The 19,508-nt window shown below is 33.5% G+C and overlaps 1 protein-coding gene across 1 annotated transcript; it reads right to left on the bottom strand.

The window, feature by feature from the left end:
• Nucleotides 1–278: 278 nt before the first annotated feature.
• LOC126690503 (ammonium transporter 2 member 3-like) lies at nt 279–4,569 on the bottom strand. Its single transcript, XM_050385686.1, is given in 5 exon segments — nt 279–931; nt 933–1,056; nt 1,519–1,804; nt 3,950–4,162; nt 4,164–4,569. Coding segments are annotated over 5 exon segments (1,416 nt in total). The 5' UTR covers nt 4,557–4,569; the 3' UTR covers nt 279–531.
• Between the last annotated feature and the right edge of the window lie 14,939 nt (nt 4,570–19,508).

Genomic DNA, 19,508 nt, shown 5'->3' with positions numbered 1-19,508 from the left:
TTAAAGATGAGTTGTGGTGTGCCTAATAAGGCACTAAGAGAAAAGTGTTTTTATGCTCTTTTAGCCGAAATTATCAAACATTTGCTGCGCTAAAGACTTTTAAGAGCCTTTTAGCTTTCGTTGAAGGTTGAAATTTGTAGTTTTCTCTTAAAAAAATTCATAATATACCTTTCATGCTTTACAAATTTATAACTTTAAAACAATATTCATTGTAACTTGTCAAACACATCAAACGATAAAGAGCTTTTCATTTTTTTTTTTTTTTTTTAAACAGGAGCTTTTCAATTAAAACTATATTACAAAAGCTCTTCTACTAGAGCTCTACAATTAAAGCAACTAATCAATGCCAAACGAACAATTTTCACTTATGGACCAAACTTATTTGAATACTGATGCACAATATTCACATCTATCTACTATGTTCTCCACCAACAGCCCAACATGACCAGTGTCACAGCCCTAGAAACAAGTGTTACCACATTCCTTGAGACAGTGAGAGTGTCAAAAGCTTATTGAAATTTTGAGGCAAACTTAGACTTGCCCTCGACAGAGAGAAGGAAGTCTAGGAGAAATGTGCAAACGAAGTGAAGTATTCATTTTCTCCCCGTCTCCCCACAGTGCAAAGGCTTCTTCTCCATGTGCAGCATCGTCACCAATCTCAAGTGCATCTTCATCCATTCTAAGATTAACAATGCGACTTATGAAAATACAAATAATGCTTGTCATAACAGCATTCCATACAGTGATAAAAACAACTCCAGCTAACTGGTACCCAATTTGCCTGAGCCCATCGATGAGTTTTCTACTCTCAAGGCTGTAAAATAAACCTGGACCATAGTTGTCTGATTCATACATCAACCTCAAAAGTGCGGGCTTGGCAAAGAAACCAGAGAGAAATGCCCCCAAAGTACCAGCCACTGCATGGGTGTGAGACACCCAATGTGTCATCAACACTTTGGAAGAATGCTGATTTCCTGTGTAAAACCATCATGGTGTACCATGGTAGCAAACCAGACAGTGTTCCCATAAATACTGCTGCCCATGGAGACACCAATCCTGCCAATTCATGACAAAATCATTGTCAGAAGACATTGTCTTTTATATGTGTTTCTACAACAAATTGTTGCGGGTTTTCACTCCTAAGGCTGGATGAGCTCATTTTGATATGAGATGAGAATATTTATTCCATTTTTTCAAAGTATCACTTTTTTAAAGAGGTACAGTTATAGTTTTACACAATAAACAAAATAAATTAATGGTAATAAGCTCATCCAAAATGTACAGTTATAGTTTTCAAAGTATCACTTCTTTTTTTTTTTTTTCCAAATTAAGTAAAACTTTCAAACAACAATCTTCAAAAAACTTTTAAAAAAAAATTTGTAACATACTGTATTAAACATGATGCTAAAAGTTGTTTTACAAGTAAAATTTATGCATATAATGATTTTTTAGGTTAACAAATAATCATTAATGATTGAACAAATTTAGGTTGAGCAAATTAATCAAGGGCTAAGTAACCTGCTCCAGGTGTAATGCAAATAAGGCCAGTGATCATCCCTTGGACAGCACCAATAACAGAGCTTTTCTTGTATATGATCATGTCCACAGAAACCCATACCAAGAGACTTGTAGCTGCGCAGAGATGGGTATTGACAATGGCTAGAGCAGCAATTTCGTTCGCTGCAAATGGAGATCCACCATTGAAACCAGTCCAACCTAGCCATAGAAACCCTGCGCCGCTCAACATGTGAATTATGTGATTTGGTGGGAAGTTTTGCCTGTCGTGCGAGTGCCTAGGCCCAACCTATACATATATATATCATCATTATCATTACAATAATGTAATCGTGATATATTTAAGAAGAAGAGAACAAATTTTGTGTTTAAGCAGAAAAATGCAATAAGCTCAATCCCAATTTTGAACAAGATATTTGTGTAGTTTTAGATGAGCTTAATAGATTTACAGTGTATTTAAATGGAAAAAGAAAGAAAAATGATAATCATGTTGAACAAAATACAGTATAAACAGCTAGAATGCACGGACGCGGCTGGGAGGGCGCCGCACCAGAGTCCGACGCGGCGCGACGCGGGACGCGGCGTCCGACGCGGTAGACCGCGCGTCGGTGCCGCATCTGCTTTTTTTTTTTTTTTTTTTTCTCAGATTCGCGCCGACTCGGCTCGATTCGCGCCGATGCGGCTCGATTCGGGCCGAATCGGCTTCGATTCGCGCCGAACCGGCCTGTTTCTGCCGATTTCGACCTGTTTCGGCCATATCGGTACATATCGACCGGCGACCGATACGGCCGAAACAGGCCGAAATCGGCCTTGAAACTCGCCGGAGAGGCCGAATTTCAGACCTCAGGTGTGTTTCTTGCCTTATTCTTTCTTTGTTTTGTGAATCAAGTATATTAATGTGTTTTTTAAGAATATTTTAATAGTAAAAATATATAAATAATATAAATAAAAATATTTTTAATCATTTTTTATTCGCCGAGTCCCGCCGCACCCGCACCCTATTTTTTCAAAAATTGTCGAGTCCCGTACCCGCACCCGAGTCTCGAAACGCACCCGTGCTTCATAGATAAACAGTATATCAACTCTAGCAATATCAAAGACAGACCAAGTAGGGTTGATACGGTAACTAGCTCTATTTATTATTTTTTCTTTAGTCTGAATGTTTAAAGTGCAACATGTGTTTAAGGTTGTATCAACATTATAGGAACCCAAAACAAAAAAAAAAACTACAAATATAATCAGTATGAAAATTTTATGTAATGCATGAATAGTGTTAGAATTTATAAGAAACTATTGGTTATTGAGGTTTATTAATATCATAGTAGTTTTAGGATTATAAATATCAGAACTTTTTTATTTATGTAAAGACTAATATCATGTCAATGTCATATATAAAATAAATAATACTTTATATATATATATATATATATATATATATGTAAGGACTCGATTTGTAACGACCCAAAATGATATTGGGTTCGCACGTGAAAAGGCCCATACAATATCATTTATAGAGCGTGGGTTTGAAAGACTGGGCCTTGGTCGCAAGACAGTGGTTTTCCGTGGTGTTCATACATAATTAAATCGTTTTCGCTCTATGAGTCTTTCTCCTGGAGGCGGGCTGGGAGGCTCTGGTTTTTGGCCATTTTTCCCAGCCTCTTTCCCCGGATTGCTTATCCCTCTTTTTATATTAGCCTGTGTTCCTTATCCTCCGTCCACGTGTAGGATCGACTTTTCCAAGACTGATACTTGTCCCATCAGCCCATACCCAGAGTGGTTGGGGGTGGTTGTGAAAGTTTAAGGGCATGGCCCTGTCATGCGCAGAATGCTTTATTACAGTTTTGGCAGCCTTTTACTTGTGCTGTTCCCGCACTGTGATCACTTTTCCTTTTAGGGGTATTTATGGCATGCCGAGCAGGAGCTCGTCCTCGGCCATTTCCTTAGACCGTCCATGACTCTTATGATGCGTACTCGGCCCTGTATCTCCTCGGCGCAGGTCTTGGGCCTTAACATGAAATGGGCTGGGGTCACAAACTCTCTGGCCCCACAATATATATACATATATACATATATTATTCTTCGGATTTTTTTTTTAATATATTTAGTTTAAACCTCCTGAAAATTTTTTTGGTTGTGACAAATATTATAATCCTTGAACAACTCTTGTCTTTAAAGTGTAGTATAGGTTTGTCTTTTAGAAAAAAAATAAAAAAAATAAGGCATTCTTCGACATATATATCTTGCATTTTTCTTATGTCATTTTCTTTTATAAAACTATTTATATTTTACCTGAAAGCTATAAAGACACATTTCAATGGCTCAAATATTACCAAGGCTTGTCCGGGTGGTGGTTTATTTTGTGAGAGTTAGGGTTGTGTTTGACAACTTCCTAGAAAAGATTACTAATAGGTATATATGCATGTCAATTAATTACCCAATAAGCAGCAGTGAAACCAGCCACCCCAGAAGAAAGGTGAACAGCAAAACCACCCGCATAATCAATAATATATGGCTGAAGAAACCCATGGCCCCATATAGTGAAGGCCCCAATTGTGTAGCAAAAAGTGAGCCACAGTGGCACAAAGAACATCCATGCATAGAAGTTCATCCTCCCAAGTAGAGACCCAGCAAGCAATACCACTGTAATTTGCAGCAAATGCAAATTGAAAACACACAAAATCTGCCATTGGAAATTTGCCATTTATTGATTGGCCCAGTAGAAACTTTGGTGTGAGTGCTACACTGGGCCTGCCCATTATTGAGAACAGCTTGGCACCAAAGGACATATGATGGGCCCATAGGACCCAACAGATTAGGACTGCGGCGAAGGCATAAAGGGCCATGAAAGCAGAGTTCACAGCCCATTTCTTTTTCACCACAGTCCCATAAAGGATTACAAGCCCAGGAACTGTTTGTAGGCCCACCAAAGTTCTTGCTGTTAATTGCCATGCATTGTCTCCTTTGTTGTTCCATGGTGGAGATGCTTCATCAGGGAATAGTGCCTCAGGGAGATTGTAATCATTATAAGAGCTATGATTCATTGAGAGAGAGAGAGAGAGAGAGAAAGAGGAAGAAATGTGTTTGGAAATTTTGGGATAGCTAATAGGGGGTTACAATATAAAGAGTGACATAATTTGGAGTTTTGCTTTGAGGTGGGCATTGGAATAATCTCCATTGTTTCCTTATACGCAACATACTTTGCTGTCTCTTTGTGGCTGGATTCACACATTGCTTTCATAATTATGAAAAAGGAATCATTTTTTTTGTACACGATGCTAGTGTGGGTGAAACTTGCTGAGCAACAATCCTGTCTTGTGTGCATCACATCAGAAAATTTAAAAAGAGAATTTTAATCAATTTCAAAAATATTCCAACTAAAATAGCAAGCCAATATGTCAAGACATTAAATCAATCACACAAGAACTACAAGAAAGCTAAAAACTTTTCATTTCTTGATTTCACACTAAACTCTATGAATTTTCTCCAACCCTAGACCAAAACTGTCAAACCCTTCGATTGTTTATATATAAAGCTTCAATTACCTATTCCTCATCAAGAAAATCGAAATGTAATCAGTTAATGATTCTTTTTTATTATGAAAACCAATTTATCTAACCAAGTCACAATAAGAATATATATATCTAAAAGTTGAAACCTAACATTTATTGTTGCTGTATTCATATTGCGCCACCTCATCCAACACGTAATTATTATTTTTCTTCTTATTTATTTTTTATTCCTAAATTTTGTTGACAATATTAAATATACAAATAGATTGAATTTACACATTCATCTTGAGCGGTTTTAAATTTATATATAATTTTTCCTATATATATTCATCTACTTTAATTTAGATGTTTATAACTAAACAATAAAATCAATGTATAATCTAAAGAGTAATGTTAAATGCATAAACTATTTTACAATATTTTTACAAACTGTTGATGTAACCAGGTTCTTATTTGTTTTCATCCAGACCCATCATTAACATCACTTCTTCATTTACCAATAACTACTTATCACATCAGCAGTTTGTAAATTTTTTTGTAAAATTGTTTGTATCTTTAGCATTATTCTAATCTAAAACCAAGAACAATGTCTATACATATCTATCTATAATATTATATAATAATGGAAACTTTGCAATAAATTTTACAAAACTCCTTTTGTGCCACGTCATTAGCATCATTTCTTTTTTTTTCTTTTTTGCAATTTTTACTTTGTTCAACATTTCATCTTTTTTAACATTTGTCTTCTTAGTTCAATTTTTCATCTCCTCCGATCATTGCCTTAAATTTTTCATTTTATTTCCTTCATAGATTTTTTAAGTTTTCACCTTTATAACTTTTTAAATTCTACTGTTTCACTTCTTTCAACCTTTCATCTTTCCTCTTCCATCTTAATTTTCTTATGAATTTCTTTTTACTTCATTTCCACATCTCTCCCATATTCCTTCTAAGTTTTTCATGGCAAAAAGGTCAAACTCTCTCTCTCTCTCCAAATTTGTTTCTCTTTTGGTGAATTTTTTTATTGATTCAACCTCTTTTTTTTCTTCTTCTAATTATTCTTTTTGTTATTGTTGATTTCAAAAAGGTCAAACTTCTCTCTCTCTCTCTCTCTCCAAATTTGTTTCTCTTTTGGTGAATTTTTTTATTGATTCAACCTCTTTTTTTTCTTCTTCTAATTATTCTTTTTGTTATTGTTGATTTCAAAAAGGTCAAACTTCTCTCTCTCTCTCTCTCTCCAATTTTGTTTCTCTTTTGGTGAATTTTTTTAATTGTTTCAACCTTTTTTTTCCACTAATGATTCTTTTTGTTATTGTTGATTTAATTGTCACATCACATTTGTTTCTCTTTTTAACAAATTTGTATTGACTTTTATGCATATTCAGGTATATTGATATTCCAATTCCCGATCGCATTTTTTTCTTTATCCTATTGGTTTGATTTGATTTAGGTTAATAATTAGTCATTTTACAAGTTAGAATTTGATTTTTTTTTTTTTTTTTTTTTTTAACTGATCTATTTAGATGTTAAATTATGAGATTTTACTAAGTTTTGTTTATTTTTAATCCTTTTGGGTGGACAAAATTGTAGTTTTTGTAGAGAAAGTACTCTTAATATCTTTATTAGAAGTATTCTATAATGTCACTTATTTAGACAAAAGCAAAAGTTAGTAAAACGAATTTAATTGGTTGAGTGACATATTTTAGCTTTTGCAATTGTATTATTATTGTGGGGGCCTGAGGACTAAGGAAGGATAAAACCGCTGTGACCATCATTCGTTCCTCGGGTGAAAGCACTTGAAGCCCAAGGAGGGGGGTCATTCGTGGAGAAGAGGGGAAGAGACAAAATACCTCCTAGGAATCTGGGTGGAGAGAATAGCATTTAGAGAGAGATTCAAGGTAGTTGAAAGAAGTTTCTTGTAAAAACTCACCTACTACCTCCACATTAAATGATTGGTAACAGCTTTATCAGCTGTATTGATGAGGAAATGATCACTGAACAGTAGGTTCACAGCTAAGCAGCTCCTTCTACCACTTTCAACAGGAATCTAATGGTACAAGTGTCCTAAGGAGGACTTAGAGGATTGCAGATAAAGGGCTATGATGCAAGAAGCGTGGGAATATATAAAGGAAGAGAACTTCCAGATGAAACCCCACCCCCCCCCCCCCAAAAAAAAAAAAAAAAAGATCAAGAAAAAGAGATTAGAACAAGAACAGTAAGGAGAAAGAGAAAGAGAGAACAGTGTGTATCCTTACATCAAAACATCGCCCTCGGGCGAGCTTATAATGAACCATCAATATACTTATTTTTAACTACTGTTCATTCCCTTCCTATTTGAATCTTCAGACTTGAGCCCGACTTATTTTATCCACTCTCTAAACAAATTTTTATATGTTTGGACCTAGTTAGGCGGTACAGGCTTCACTATTCTAAGTGGATTTGGGCCCCTAATTTTCGTGTCCTTACAATTATTATTATTATTATTATTATTATTATTATATAGAAACTTAATTATGAGATTTTGCTAATAATTGTTTATTTGATGATATTTTTGGGTGGATAAATTTGCAGTTTCTGCAAAGAAAATAATCTTAATAAATTATCAACAACAAATTGTCTTTCTAATTGATAAAATTAATCATTGTTAAGCAAAGATTGATATGAAATTTTATTTGTTTGCAAAGTATCTTCATATGGATTTGTTTTGATTTGGTATATTTTTATGAATGTATTGAGATATGCAATTTATTCAAGAAGAGAGATCATGATCATACTTTATATACTTCAAAAGAGATAGATTGATTTGGGATTAAAAATAACATTAAAATTGAAGGCTACAAATTGAAATTTTTAAATAGTGGGAAAACTCTAATATTTTTTAATTCTTTTCTAACTATCATGATTGGAAAAACTTAATCCACACTATATTCTATCACTAGCAAATTGGTTTATAATATGACTAGATGAAAATTTTAATATAAAATGGATGTAAAAAATATATATAATTTCTTATATATAGAGAACATAAAATTCATTACTTAAAAAAAAAAAAAGCAATATAAAATTATTTATTTCAGGGAAAAAATATCTTGCCTTTTGTTTACCAAACCCCATAAAAAAGAACATTTTTAATTAATTGTTTATTACATCTAAAATGAAATTCTCTTATGAGAAAATACTTTGTTACATATGATTAGTCTTAATATATAATTTTATGATAATTTTAAAAAATAAATTATATATAATATTCCGTTACAAAATACGCGGAATTGCGACTGGTTTGAAATAATTTCCAAACCAAAAATTATTAGGTGGTAGTTGCTGGTGAAGATTTTTAATTCCTTTACAGTTTGTTTGGTTAATTTGAACTTTTTTTTTTTTTTAATGAACGTTAATTTGAACCTTTTGGCTTTATTAAAATAGGCATGTACATATGAGGAGGCCAGCTAGAAAGCCTAGAATGTACTTTATTTTGAGAATCCAGCTAGAATGTACTTGTTTTGCATAACTAGATTAATTAGCGCAGCTAGCATATTGAAAGTGGCTTTATTCGATATACTGTATATTCAAAATGGGACAGGTTTCCCCTGATGAATTTTACTTTTGAGCCAGGCTTTCAAACACCCTACAAGGAGTTCATTGGTTGTTTTAGCCTGAGACAGTGACTTCAAATTTGTCATTCATTGATTTATGCCTAATTGGATACACCTGAATTCTCAAAGATACAGTTCCACCCAATAATTTTGAGTTCCAAGGATTATCAACTGAGCCTATTTCTCCTTATGGAAAATGTTAAAAAAGGATTATCATTTATGAGGTTTTTACAAATTGATGTGAGTATAACTGTGACTGATTTCACGACAACAAGATCAAAAATAAATTCATGAATTAGGTTTTGGTTTTGTGATTAAAATTTGATACATTGTGATTCAGCAAAAAAAAAAAAATTTGATACATTATGAGTTAACATTCTAGTTAGTTCAATTAGTAAAAATTTTGAAAATTAAATAAGAAATCTGGAGTTTAACTCCCGTTTACACCAAAAACTAGTTAACGTCTTAGTATAATAATAAAGAGTACAATCATCAGAAGTGGAGGAATGATACATCAATTTGTTAAATATATACCATAAAATTTAGAATAATTATAGCATAACTATTCTGGAGACTCGTAGCAGCTTGCTTATAAAGACAAAATATTACACATTTACACTGTATGTGAGTAAATTAATTAAATCTTTGACGGATAAATCAGCAAAGCCACTATTCAGTTTTTTGGGCCGGAACCAAATTTCTTTCACTTACCCCACAAAATTCTAAAGCTTGGCCTAATATAAAATAGAGAAGTGCAGGAATGAGCTTAGTTGTGCACGACATGATACCCCATGCCGCCACATTAATTTAAAGTTTAAACTATCTTCTTCTGATGAATAAATTAATAATTTCAACAAACTTTTTGGGGTTCTAAGTTTGTCAGCTTCAACTGTTCTCTTCTCACATTTTGTTTTTTTTTTTTTGAGAATGAAAAAATGAGGGCTTTTATGGCTATATTTTACCCCCGGACAGGGAGCCGTACACATGCCATGGCTATATTTTACCCCCGGGCAGGGAGCCGTACACATGCCCACCCAGCTGAAGGGCCACGCATGCGAGCCGTGTGAGAGTCACCTCATTTGAGTACACCCCTCACTAAGTATGCCCACCAACGGAAACCTGCGGGCAGCGGGACTCGAATCTAAGTGTGGTTGCACGAAGTGCCCGAGCCTTACCCACTCAACCAAGCCCCCGTTGGTTCTTCTCACATTTTGTTCATTGTGAATCTATAAGCTGGAGCCAGGAAAGTTATGCACTTATGCTATGAGTATGTTCTACTTGGATTTACTGTGAGCAAGAATCAAAACCTTTGTTTTTTTGCATACACAAATTACTGTTTTTTATTATTATTTAATCATGAATATTTACTTTGAAAATGCTAAAAATTACTAATTGAATTACAAAATTCTTAACAAAGAAAAAGTTTTTTTTTTTTTGCTAATTATATATATATATATATATGTCGATAATAGGTAATACCACGTGCATTACCAGGACCTTAATAATTTATCACTTGAACCACTCACCAAGTTAAGTGATACAATAATTCTTACCATTAGACCATACCCCAGGGTGGTTCCTATTGGACTATAATCGCTACAACCCGTGATGGTACACTTTAGGATGACCTATTGGATTATAATTTATAATGGTATATATGATGCAAAACGTCCCAACATACTGATATTCTATGCAGTAGGAGACTATGAGGGGCAAAATGTATTTTACTATAATTTCGGTGGTGAAAACAATCATGAATGTTGTTAAAAAAAACAAAACGGAGAACAGAAAATACTTTTGGGTCTCTCGCTCAAAGAATAATACGTTGAGAACCGCCAACTTAGAGCATGATTACTGATTAGGCCCAAATCCCTGTGCTTGTATAATAAAAAAATTATCATATTTTAGTCAACCAAGTTTAAAATTCATCCAAATTAAATTATGCAAAATTATGTAAAAATATATTAATACTACAGTTACTAGGTAAATTTACATTGATACTATTAATTTTGCATTTAGTTTTTCATTTGTGCATTCCAATAATGAAAGAAGAGAGTAGATGATAGTTGTTACGTATGAAGAAATATAAACAATGAAAAAAATAAGAAAAATTGAAATTTTAATGGAATATAGTTTAAAATAGATAATCTAATGTAAGGTGTTTTAAAAATTGAGTATATAAAATAGAAAAAGTAGGTTCTTATACTAAAATAAAAAGAAATTTTTGCATGAGCTGAAACGAATGCTCTTATAATTTGAAAGGGGGTTGAGCCGTAGTAATTTACTCATACCCCACACCTAAATGGGAGAAAAACAACCTAAGTCACCAAACTCATTTGGTTGAAAGCATTAGAACTCAATGATATTTTCTTCAAAGAGGTTTTTCTTAGAAATGCATAGTTTGGGGATTGTCCCTATCAAATTTATGGTTTGCATAAAGTAGAGACACCCCCTTTCCTTTCATCTCCACATTTATTATTGCAAATTACAGGTTTTTTGAAATGTTTTTTTTTTTCTTTTAATTTTTATATAAAATATAGAATTATATTTTAGCCTAATCTAAGTGTATATATGTGTAAAGTAACCCTGGCCTTTACCCCCCTTCTCCCCTCCACCTTACAAAAAGTTTGTATTTGTAGAGTAACTATCACACCAAAGGTATATAATGGTAAGATTTTCTGAAAGTTGATTAGCTCTTAACATGGGAAAGGGGGAGGAGTGTTGTCCTTCAACTAACCTAACCTCTGGATTCATAGGAAAGTCAACCCCCCCCCCCCTCTTATACTCTTAAGACAGATCCTATAAATATTAAACTTACATCTAGCTAAGGTATATATGTTAAAACTAATACACACTACAAAACGCGGGGGTCTTGGGCCGCGTTTTTTAAGCTGTGGCTATAAAAAACGCGGCCCAAGATGGACTGAAGCCGCGTTTCATAAAAACGAGGCCATAGACAAGTTCTTAGGCCACGTTTTTTAAACGTGGCCATAGACGGGACCTTAGGCCGCGTTTATTTGAGCTAAAAACGCGGCCTAAGGACCTCCGTACTTTATTTTTTGGCAAATTTTTTTTTCTTTTCCTTAACTGTGGCCACGTTTAAAAAACGTGGCCATAGACAGGTTCTTAGGCCACGTTTTTTAAACGTGGCCATAGACCGGACCTTAGGCCGCGTTTATTTGAGCTAAAAACGCGGCCTAAGGACCTCCGTGTTTTATTTTTTGACAAACTTTTTTTTTCTTTCTTTTCCTTAACTGGGGCCATTCAATAGTAACCCAAACACCCTAAAACCCCATTTCCCAGAGCCACAAAACATTTCAACCCAGAGCCATTTCGGTCAAAAAAAAAAAAAAAAAAAACACAAACCACAAACATCGTCGCCGTTGAGCTCAGCCGTCGCCGATGAAGCTCAACGGCGACGCCGATCGCCAACGCTCGGCCATAGAACCTACGGCGACGCTCAAGCGTCGCGATCAGCGTCGATCGCGGCGCTCAAGCGTCGCGATCGACGGCGATCGCGACGCTGAAGCGTCGATCGCGGCGCTCAAGCGACGCGATCGACGCCGAGCGTTGGCGATCGGCGTCGATCGCGACGCTTGAGCGCCGCCGTTGGCCTACTGAGTTTCATTTTGATTTTCTTCATTTGTTACTGTTGATTTTGCTCTGTTTGGCTGCTGGGTCAATGCAGGAATCAGTGAAGGAAAATGGGTTTCTTCTTTTTTAGCTAAAGTTTTGGTTTTGTTGAGTTTCTTGTGTTCTGTTTGTTTACTGGGGAAATAGAATGAATAGAAAGAAAATGATTTCTGGGGTTTATTTGGTTTTCGAAAGAATGAATTTCTTTGGTGCTGATCTATTTCTCTGGTTAGTATCTCTTGCCCTATCTTTTTCCTTTCCGCCGCATCAATAGAATTAGACAAGTTTTTTTTTTTGGGTCAGGAATTCTTAGTAAAATTATCTCTCTTTGCTTTATTTTTCTTTGACCCATGGCCGAAAATTATTTTCTTTTGTTTGATAGTGTTTTGATTAATTTTTTGTTTGAGCATATGGACTCTTTTTCGTTGAAGGAGATGTTTTGTTTGTGTTCTTGTACTGTTTTCTTGTATTTTAGAACATGTTGTGGTTGATTAATTTTGAAATTTTTTGGGTTTTTGTTTGAATTTGAATTTGCTGGGTTTGTATTTTTGTTTTGAATTTCTTTATTTATTTAAAATTGAAATTTTAAAGTTTGAAAGTATTAATTTTAAAAATTTTAATTTTAATTTAAAAAAAAAACTTTTGATTACCGAAAATTAATTTTTGGTAATCAAAGTTTTTTTTTAAAAAAAAAATTTAAGGGTATATAGCCGCGTTTTAAACGTGGCCTAAGGTTAAAACCTTGGGCCGCGTTTAAAACGCAGCCCAAGTCCACAACCTTAGGCCACGTTTAAAATGCGGCCCAAGACCACAACCTTAGGCCGCGTTTTAAATGCGGCTATAGGACCTGGTCTTGGGCCGCGGTTAAAAAGTGTGGCCATAGGACCGTGAGTCCTATAGTCACAGGTTTTAGGCCACACTAGAAAGCGTGGCCTAAAAAAACGCGGCGATAGGCTATAGCCACGTTTTTTTGACATATAGCCACGTTTTAAAAACGCGGCCATAGAACCTTTTTTTTGTAGTGACACTCATTCTGCAAAAAAAATTCTCAGCATTGTTACTTGACTTAGCATTCAAAGCACCTTCGCTCAATCCTACTAGTTGATCTCAGTTGTAGTAAGTTTCTATTCTTGTTGCGGGTCCTAATCTATTGATGAGTATTCTTAGAGGATTAATCCCAATTGGGGCATCTTCATTGATTTTCTCTCTCAACATTTGTTCCCCAAATTAACCACCAAGACATTGATTATATTTTCTAATATGATGAGATGTTTATTAGCTTCTTCTTCTTCTTCTTCTTTTTTTAACTCTCTTCCTCTTTCTCACCTCTTTCTCTTTAGAACTAATAGCTTATTGGTTACTTTTATCATTAAATATTTAGCTTATATTTTCAAGAATTAACATATTATCAATATCCATATTGTACGTACATAAATCCCATATTCATATTGGTGCTTCTTATTTAAGAATGGAGCACCACCCCCTCCCTTCTGTTTTTTCTACCATCAATTTCTCCCTTAATTATCATGTGCAAAGAAGAAAGAAAAAAATGGCATGAGCATATGATGAATGGGCTACAGTAGTGCTTGAGCATCCACAACAAAAAGGCAAAAACGTCTAGTTAATTAGTATTTGCATTACACTTCTACGTTATTCCTCCAATTGGCAAACAAAGAATTTGAAATGTAAAAATTCAATTAGTTATATTTTAGCAAACATAATCCCAAATTTCACCCCCACATTTTCTAAATTATATATCGAAACTCGTTTGATTACTCAATAATTAACCAAAACGAAATTATTTTTTGTTAACTACTCCTCTCTAATTTTACGTTTAGAACAAAAGATTAAAGAATAAAAGAATGTAGATAAGGGAAAGGTAGATGAAATATACTAATAAAATTTAGTACATTCCGGTCATCTTTCATTCTCCTCTTCTCCGCCTCCCTCTATTTAAACATAGGGTTTGAGAGAGAGAGAGAGAGAGAGAGAGAGTAATAAAAGTTTCTCATAAATTTGAAATTCTTCACAGACAACTTTCCAGGCATAATAACTACTGTCTTTTTTCGAAGCGTATACATGGAAAAACATAGTGCAATGAAGACTAAAGAGAGAAGAATTTACTACTTGCCGTATTTGTGCCAACAAAGTAGCATGACCACACATTTCCTAGCTATGTAAAGCCTGGACCGTTGTTCTTTTAATATAGCCACGCACCCACCATGCTTCTCTGTACACACAGCACCAGAACCATTACACCTTTCTCTTTGCACCGCTCGCCGAGATATGCACTGTCCCATTTACATTTATTTGTATAACCAAAGTTTTACACTCATATAACAAATAATCATATACACAGTACTATTTACAAACAAAATTCAAAATCAAAACCCCAAAAGAAAAAAAAAATACACAAAACCCACCTTGAAAAAAAAAAAAAGAAAAAAAAAGCCAAACAATCCCACAAATGATTTCTCACATATAATCTATATAGTCTCTAATGAAAAAAAATATAAAAATTCAACCAATAACAACAACCCCGATTTATCAAATAAATAAATAACAACCCAGAAATAATTCCCTGTTAACGTACATGTCAACCACCTTGCTCTCTCTCTCTTTTTCTCTCTCCAGGTATTTGTTTCCCAAAGACGACAAAGCAGGGCACGATTCCTTGTCTTTTGTCTTTCCCATATTTCGTTTCCCTTAGGTATACCATTTTCTTCGTCAACAATGGTGGTCCACCATCTAACTGTTGTGATCAGTGATTAGATGATCTTGACCATTCATGTGTTCATTTCGTCCACGTTTCGTCTTTTCATTGGTTTTCACGTACTCAACCGTTAAATTTTATTTTAAGAAAAAGGCGGGTTTTTTGGGTGTTGGTGTAGACGTTTCGGCTAATTAGATATAACTCCTTTTTTAATTATTTTTTTTCTTTTCTGAAAATATAATGAAACCCTTAGATATAGCTGGAAATGATGATTCTAGGACAATATATTGTGAGTTTTTTTTTTTTTTTTTGGAGGGAATATATTGTGAGTTGGAATGTTGAATGACAATATTTGGTGTAACGGTCCTAATGGATGATATTGTTCCAATTGAATTCAATTATGTTGGTTATGGTGATTAATAAATTATATTATTGAATTTAATTGTATTTAAGAGAAGATACGTTGAATCTATTTAAGGTTGTAAATGAACTAAGCTAATTATAAACAACTCGGGCTTGGCTTCGGCTTGATAAAAAGCTCATTCATGTTTGCTTGTTTGTAAATAAGCCAAGTTTGAGTCTTAGTTTTAAGCTCGTTTAATAAACAAGCCGAGCTCAAGCAAAAAAAAAAAAATTGCAAACAAACTTGTAAGTTATAAGGCTTGATACAAAAAAATTTAAATATAAACTCATTTATAAGTTTATATGTGTTAGCTAAATATACTCATTATACATGTCTTAATAACGATATGGCCAACATGAGACCACTACCCATTATCTTTATTTTTTATTTCTTTCTAAACTAACCAAAAACCACTTTAGACTTTAGTTACATTTAAAAATAAATTAATTAATTAAGTGGGCTACATATGATCCTTCCCCACCAATTATTTAATGTAAAGTTATGAAACATCTTAGTATTTTCCCACTCATAATAGTTACAAACAAGTATTTTTCTAGTTCTTAGCCATTTAATGTGAATGTAAAAATTGTATTTTGAACAATTGTTAAAACTATAGACAATGAAGGATGAATGAATGAATTTAATTATATAAATTTTTAATTTGAATAATGACTAATCATAAGTATGATTAGATGCATGATAAAATGAGTATACTATTTTCTTAATTTTAGAGATTTAAGTATTTGATAATGTAATTTTCTTAGATCTCAAACTCAAAAGTTTGACCTGAGCTCGAGTTTGAGCTTAATATTAAGCTTGAGCTTGGCTTGACTAAATAATCAAGCCAAGCTCAAGCTTTTTACCTTTCTTATGGGCTCAAATTCAAACATTATTTTTAGGTCTGTCACGAGCTCGAACTAAGCTGGAACTTTTGACCATTTCGGACAACTCAAACTTGAACATGCACTAATTGACAAAGCTCGACTCATTTACAGCGCTAAATCCATTAATATAGACACATGCTTCAATTTAATGAAGAAACGTTAGGAGGTACAACACTTAATCTAAGTTTTGATACCAAGTAGCGATAAGGCCCACTTAATAATGAGAAATTGGCACAAGATACTATAGCTTTTAATTTTAAAAAATTGCAAATTAAATGTCATTTATTAGATAAGCTAAGGATTGAAATTTTTTGAAAATCTCTAAACAAGAATACATGAGTACAGATGCTAATGTCATGAATTTTCGTTTTGATCTTATATATCACATCAGATGTAGTAAAAATGTTCCATGCTTAAATAGCAGTAGGAATATATTGTAGATATAGTAATAGACAATAGTGGGGACGCCCCCAACTGGAGGTGCATCACAGCTTGTATCACCATCATATTTGGTAGTTCAGAATTAATAGAATAGAGACTTTCTTTCCAATCACGATAATTGAGATTTCATTTTATTTGATTTTAATCATTGACAACTTTTGGCTAAATACGCGTTAGAAGATTCCAAATCAGAGCTTACACGCCACAACTAAATGATTGCAGGTACCTGCTGAGCCACCTTCAACGTTACAAGATCAACCACGTATACCGGGAGGCGAATAGCTGCGCGGATCTGCTTGCTAAAGAAGCCTGTTCATGTTCAACTGCTTTTGTTGTATTAGATAATCCCCCTTTAGTTAATCTTTGTAGTATTTTGGACTCAGATGCATTTGGTTTGTACTCTTTAAGGCTCTCAGCTAGTACTTTGCCTGATTTGGCTATTTAGTTTCAATGAATTCCCCTTTTAACCCAAAAAAAAAAAAAAAAAAAAAAGATTCCCAATCAGCACTTTGCTCCACGTTTCTTCAAGTTTGCATTTCTAAACTATGTTATCCATTGCAGAATTTGCTGGTGAAGTATTGTGTGTGTTTGGCATTGGCTTAAAAAACCAGCTTTTTTTACTATTTAGTTTATTTTTGTTACTATTTATAGGTCCTATTATACTTTTTAGTATTATTTATGAGTTTTACTATACTATTTCAGCTACTTTTTAACTTTATCTATAGTACTTTCAGCAAAAAAATTTCAATTCAGCTAAATAAGCAGTTCTCAAACTGACACGTATAACTATCATTTTTAATTCAAAACCATGTTGAACTTACAAGTTACAAGGGTTGCTATTAATTAATGCCTTATTTTTTGTTGATTCTTTATTTGATTATTTGTTGCAAGTTGATTAATGTATAACTAAATTGTAGTTTAAAAAAATTGTACACAAATAAATCAACCAATTAAAAATTAAACGAAAAAGCTTGTGACAAACAAAATACATTGGATTTGAAGAAAATATTTGCCTCTCCTCAAATCAAAGAGTGAATTAAGGTTGATCTTATCCCCTTGAAATTATTTGTAGCAATCAAACAAAAAATAAAAAATAAAAAAAACTTGTTCCCAATGAACTTGAGCTAGCTGGAGTTGGCGTGGAAATGGTGATAACCTTGAATCTAAGAAAGATGTACTGCTTTTGCTTCATTGCTAGTCGATCTCGTGCTTATGCCAATTGTACATGGTACATTAGTACTATAGTAAATAAATATGGAAAAGTATAATTACGTTTTCGAAAGTTTCTGATTTGAATTTGAGCATATAAATAGTTATTTCTCAATTCGTAATAATAGTTTTCAAATTTTAGCAGCTGCCCTAGTTCAGAGTTCTTTCTATTTCTTTGTTTCTTTTGTCTCTTCCCCTATGGAAATGGAATGATGACAGAGTAGTTGTGCTGTTAGGTGCACAAGTTGTGCACTAAGCCCTTGTTCTCGGATGACATAATAAAGCAAAAAACCAAAAAAATTGCAATAATTTGGGCTATAAAGTTCTTTATAATATCTTCTAATATATGCTAGGTTAGCCGACAATAAAAGAAGACCTTTGATCGACTTTTATCCTTGAATGAATCCTAGCTTACATATTACTAAAGTAAAATATTACTATTTAGAGTGAATATTTGGTTAAAATCATGTTAATTTTATCTTTATCCTACGTAATTACATGCTAAATATCTTGTAATTTAGTGATATTGTCAAGTATTTTTAATGGGAACTTGAATTCAAATCTCTCTCCCTTGTTGTAAGAGAGAAAAAATTATCATAGCTACATAATTGCCTTTTGTAATTATTGTCCAAGAAATAGAAAATATGAAAAATTGTATTTTAAACCCTCCAGTTTATGAAATATAACAAATTAAACCTCACTCATTAAAATGGAATTACATTGTTTTTAGAATTTAATAGAGAATAGATTAAGATTTAATTTATTACTATTGAAATTGTATATTTAATTTGCTACACCCTTAAAATGGAGTAGGATGTTAAATCTAATTTACCTTTAAAAGTAAAATACAACTACTTGAATCAAATGCCATAAATATTGTCTTTGTATATACGGCAGTGCCATTTTTCAGACTGAAAAACTTATCTTGTCTTTATTTAATAACAATAATATTTTTTTTTTATAAAAAGAAAAAAAAGATGCTTCTACCTCCCATACAAGTCAACCTGCAGCTTCTCACACACAGATGGAGCCAACTGAGTTTAAGTTCAACAGTTCTAAAAGCAGTCTCACGGGGTACCTTTGATATTAATGTTACGGCCTGTCAATCCCAGAAAGAGATTCCCCTCATTAATATTGCTGGTCTTCTTGGTTCGGTAACACAGTGAGTATCAGTTTATCACGATCATGGGCGATCTCTTAAATTTGTTGGGGGTACACTTTTTTCATTTTTTTGACCTACCCTTATTTTAAACAAGAGCACCCATTTCACACCTGCGAAATACAATTTCACCCATACAATATAAAATACCATAATATTATAGTTGTAGCTAAATACTGCTATATGGTAAAAGGGTTATTGTTGACTTTGTGATGGTTTTATATGGGGCACCTATGGCAATTATAGGCAGATGAACCTTTTTATTTTTATTTTTTTGGTTGAGAAGATAGGCAGATGAACTTAAATGGAGGGAGAATTATAGATTTAAATGCTCTGGCCCAGTTTTCTGCTTTGGTAGTCGCGGTTTTTAATGCTCATGCAGACCCTCTTGCCCTCTTAAATTCTACCAAGACATTCTCACCGCTCTTCACACTCATTTCAAAGCCTTTTTA

The sequence above is a fragment of the Quercus robur genome, chromosome 6 (assembly GCF_932294415.1).
Source record: "Quercus robur chromosome 6, dhQueRobu3.1, whole genome shotgun sequence".
Lineage (NCBI taxonomy): Eukaryota > Viridiplantae > Streptophyta > Magnoliopsida > Fagales > Fagaceae > Quercus > Quercus robur.
This window is presented reverse-complemented; position numbering and strand designations above follow the sequence as displayed.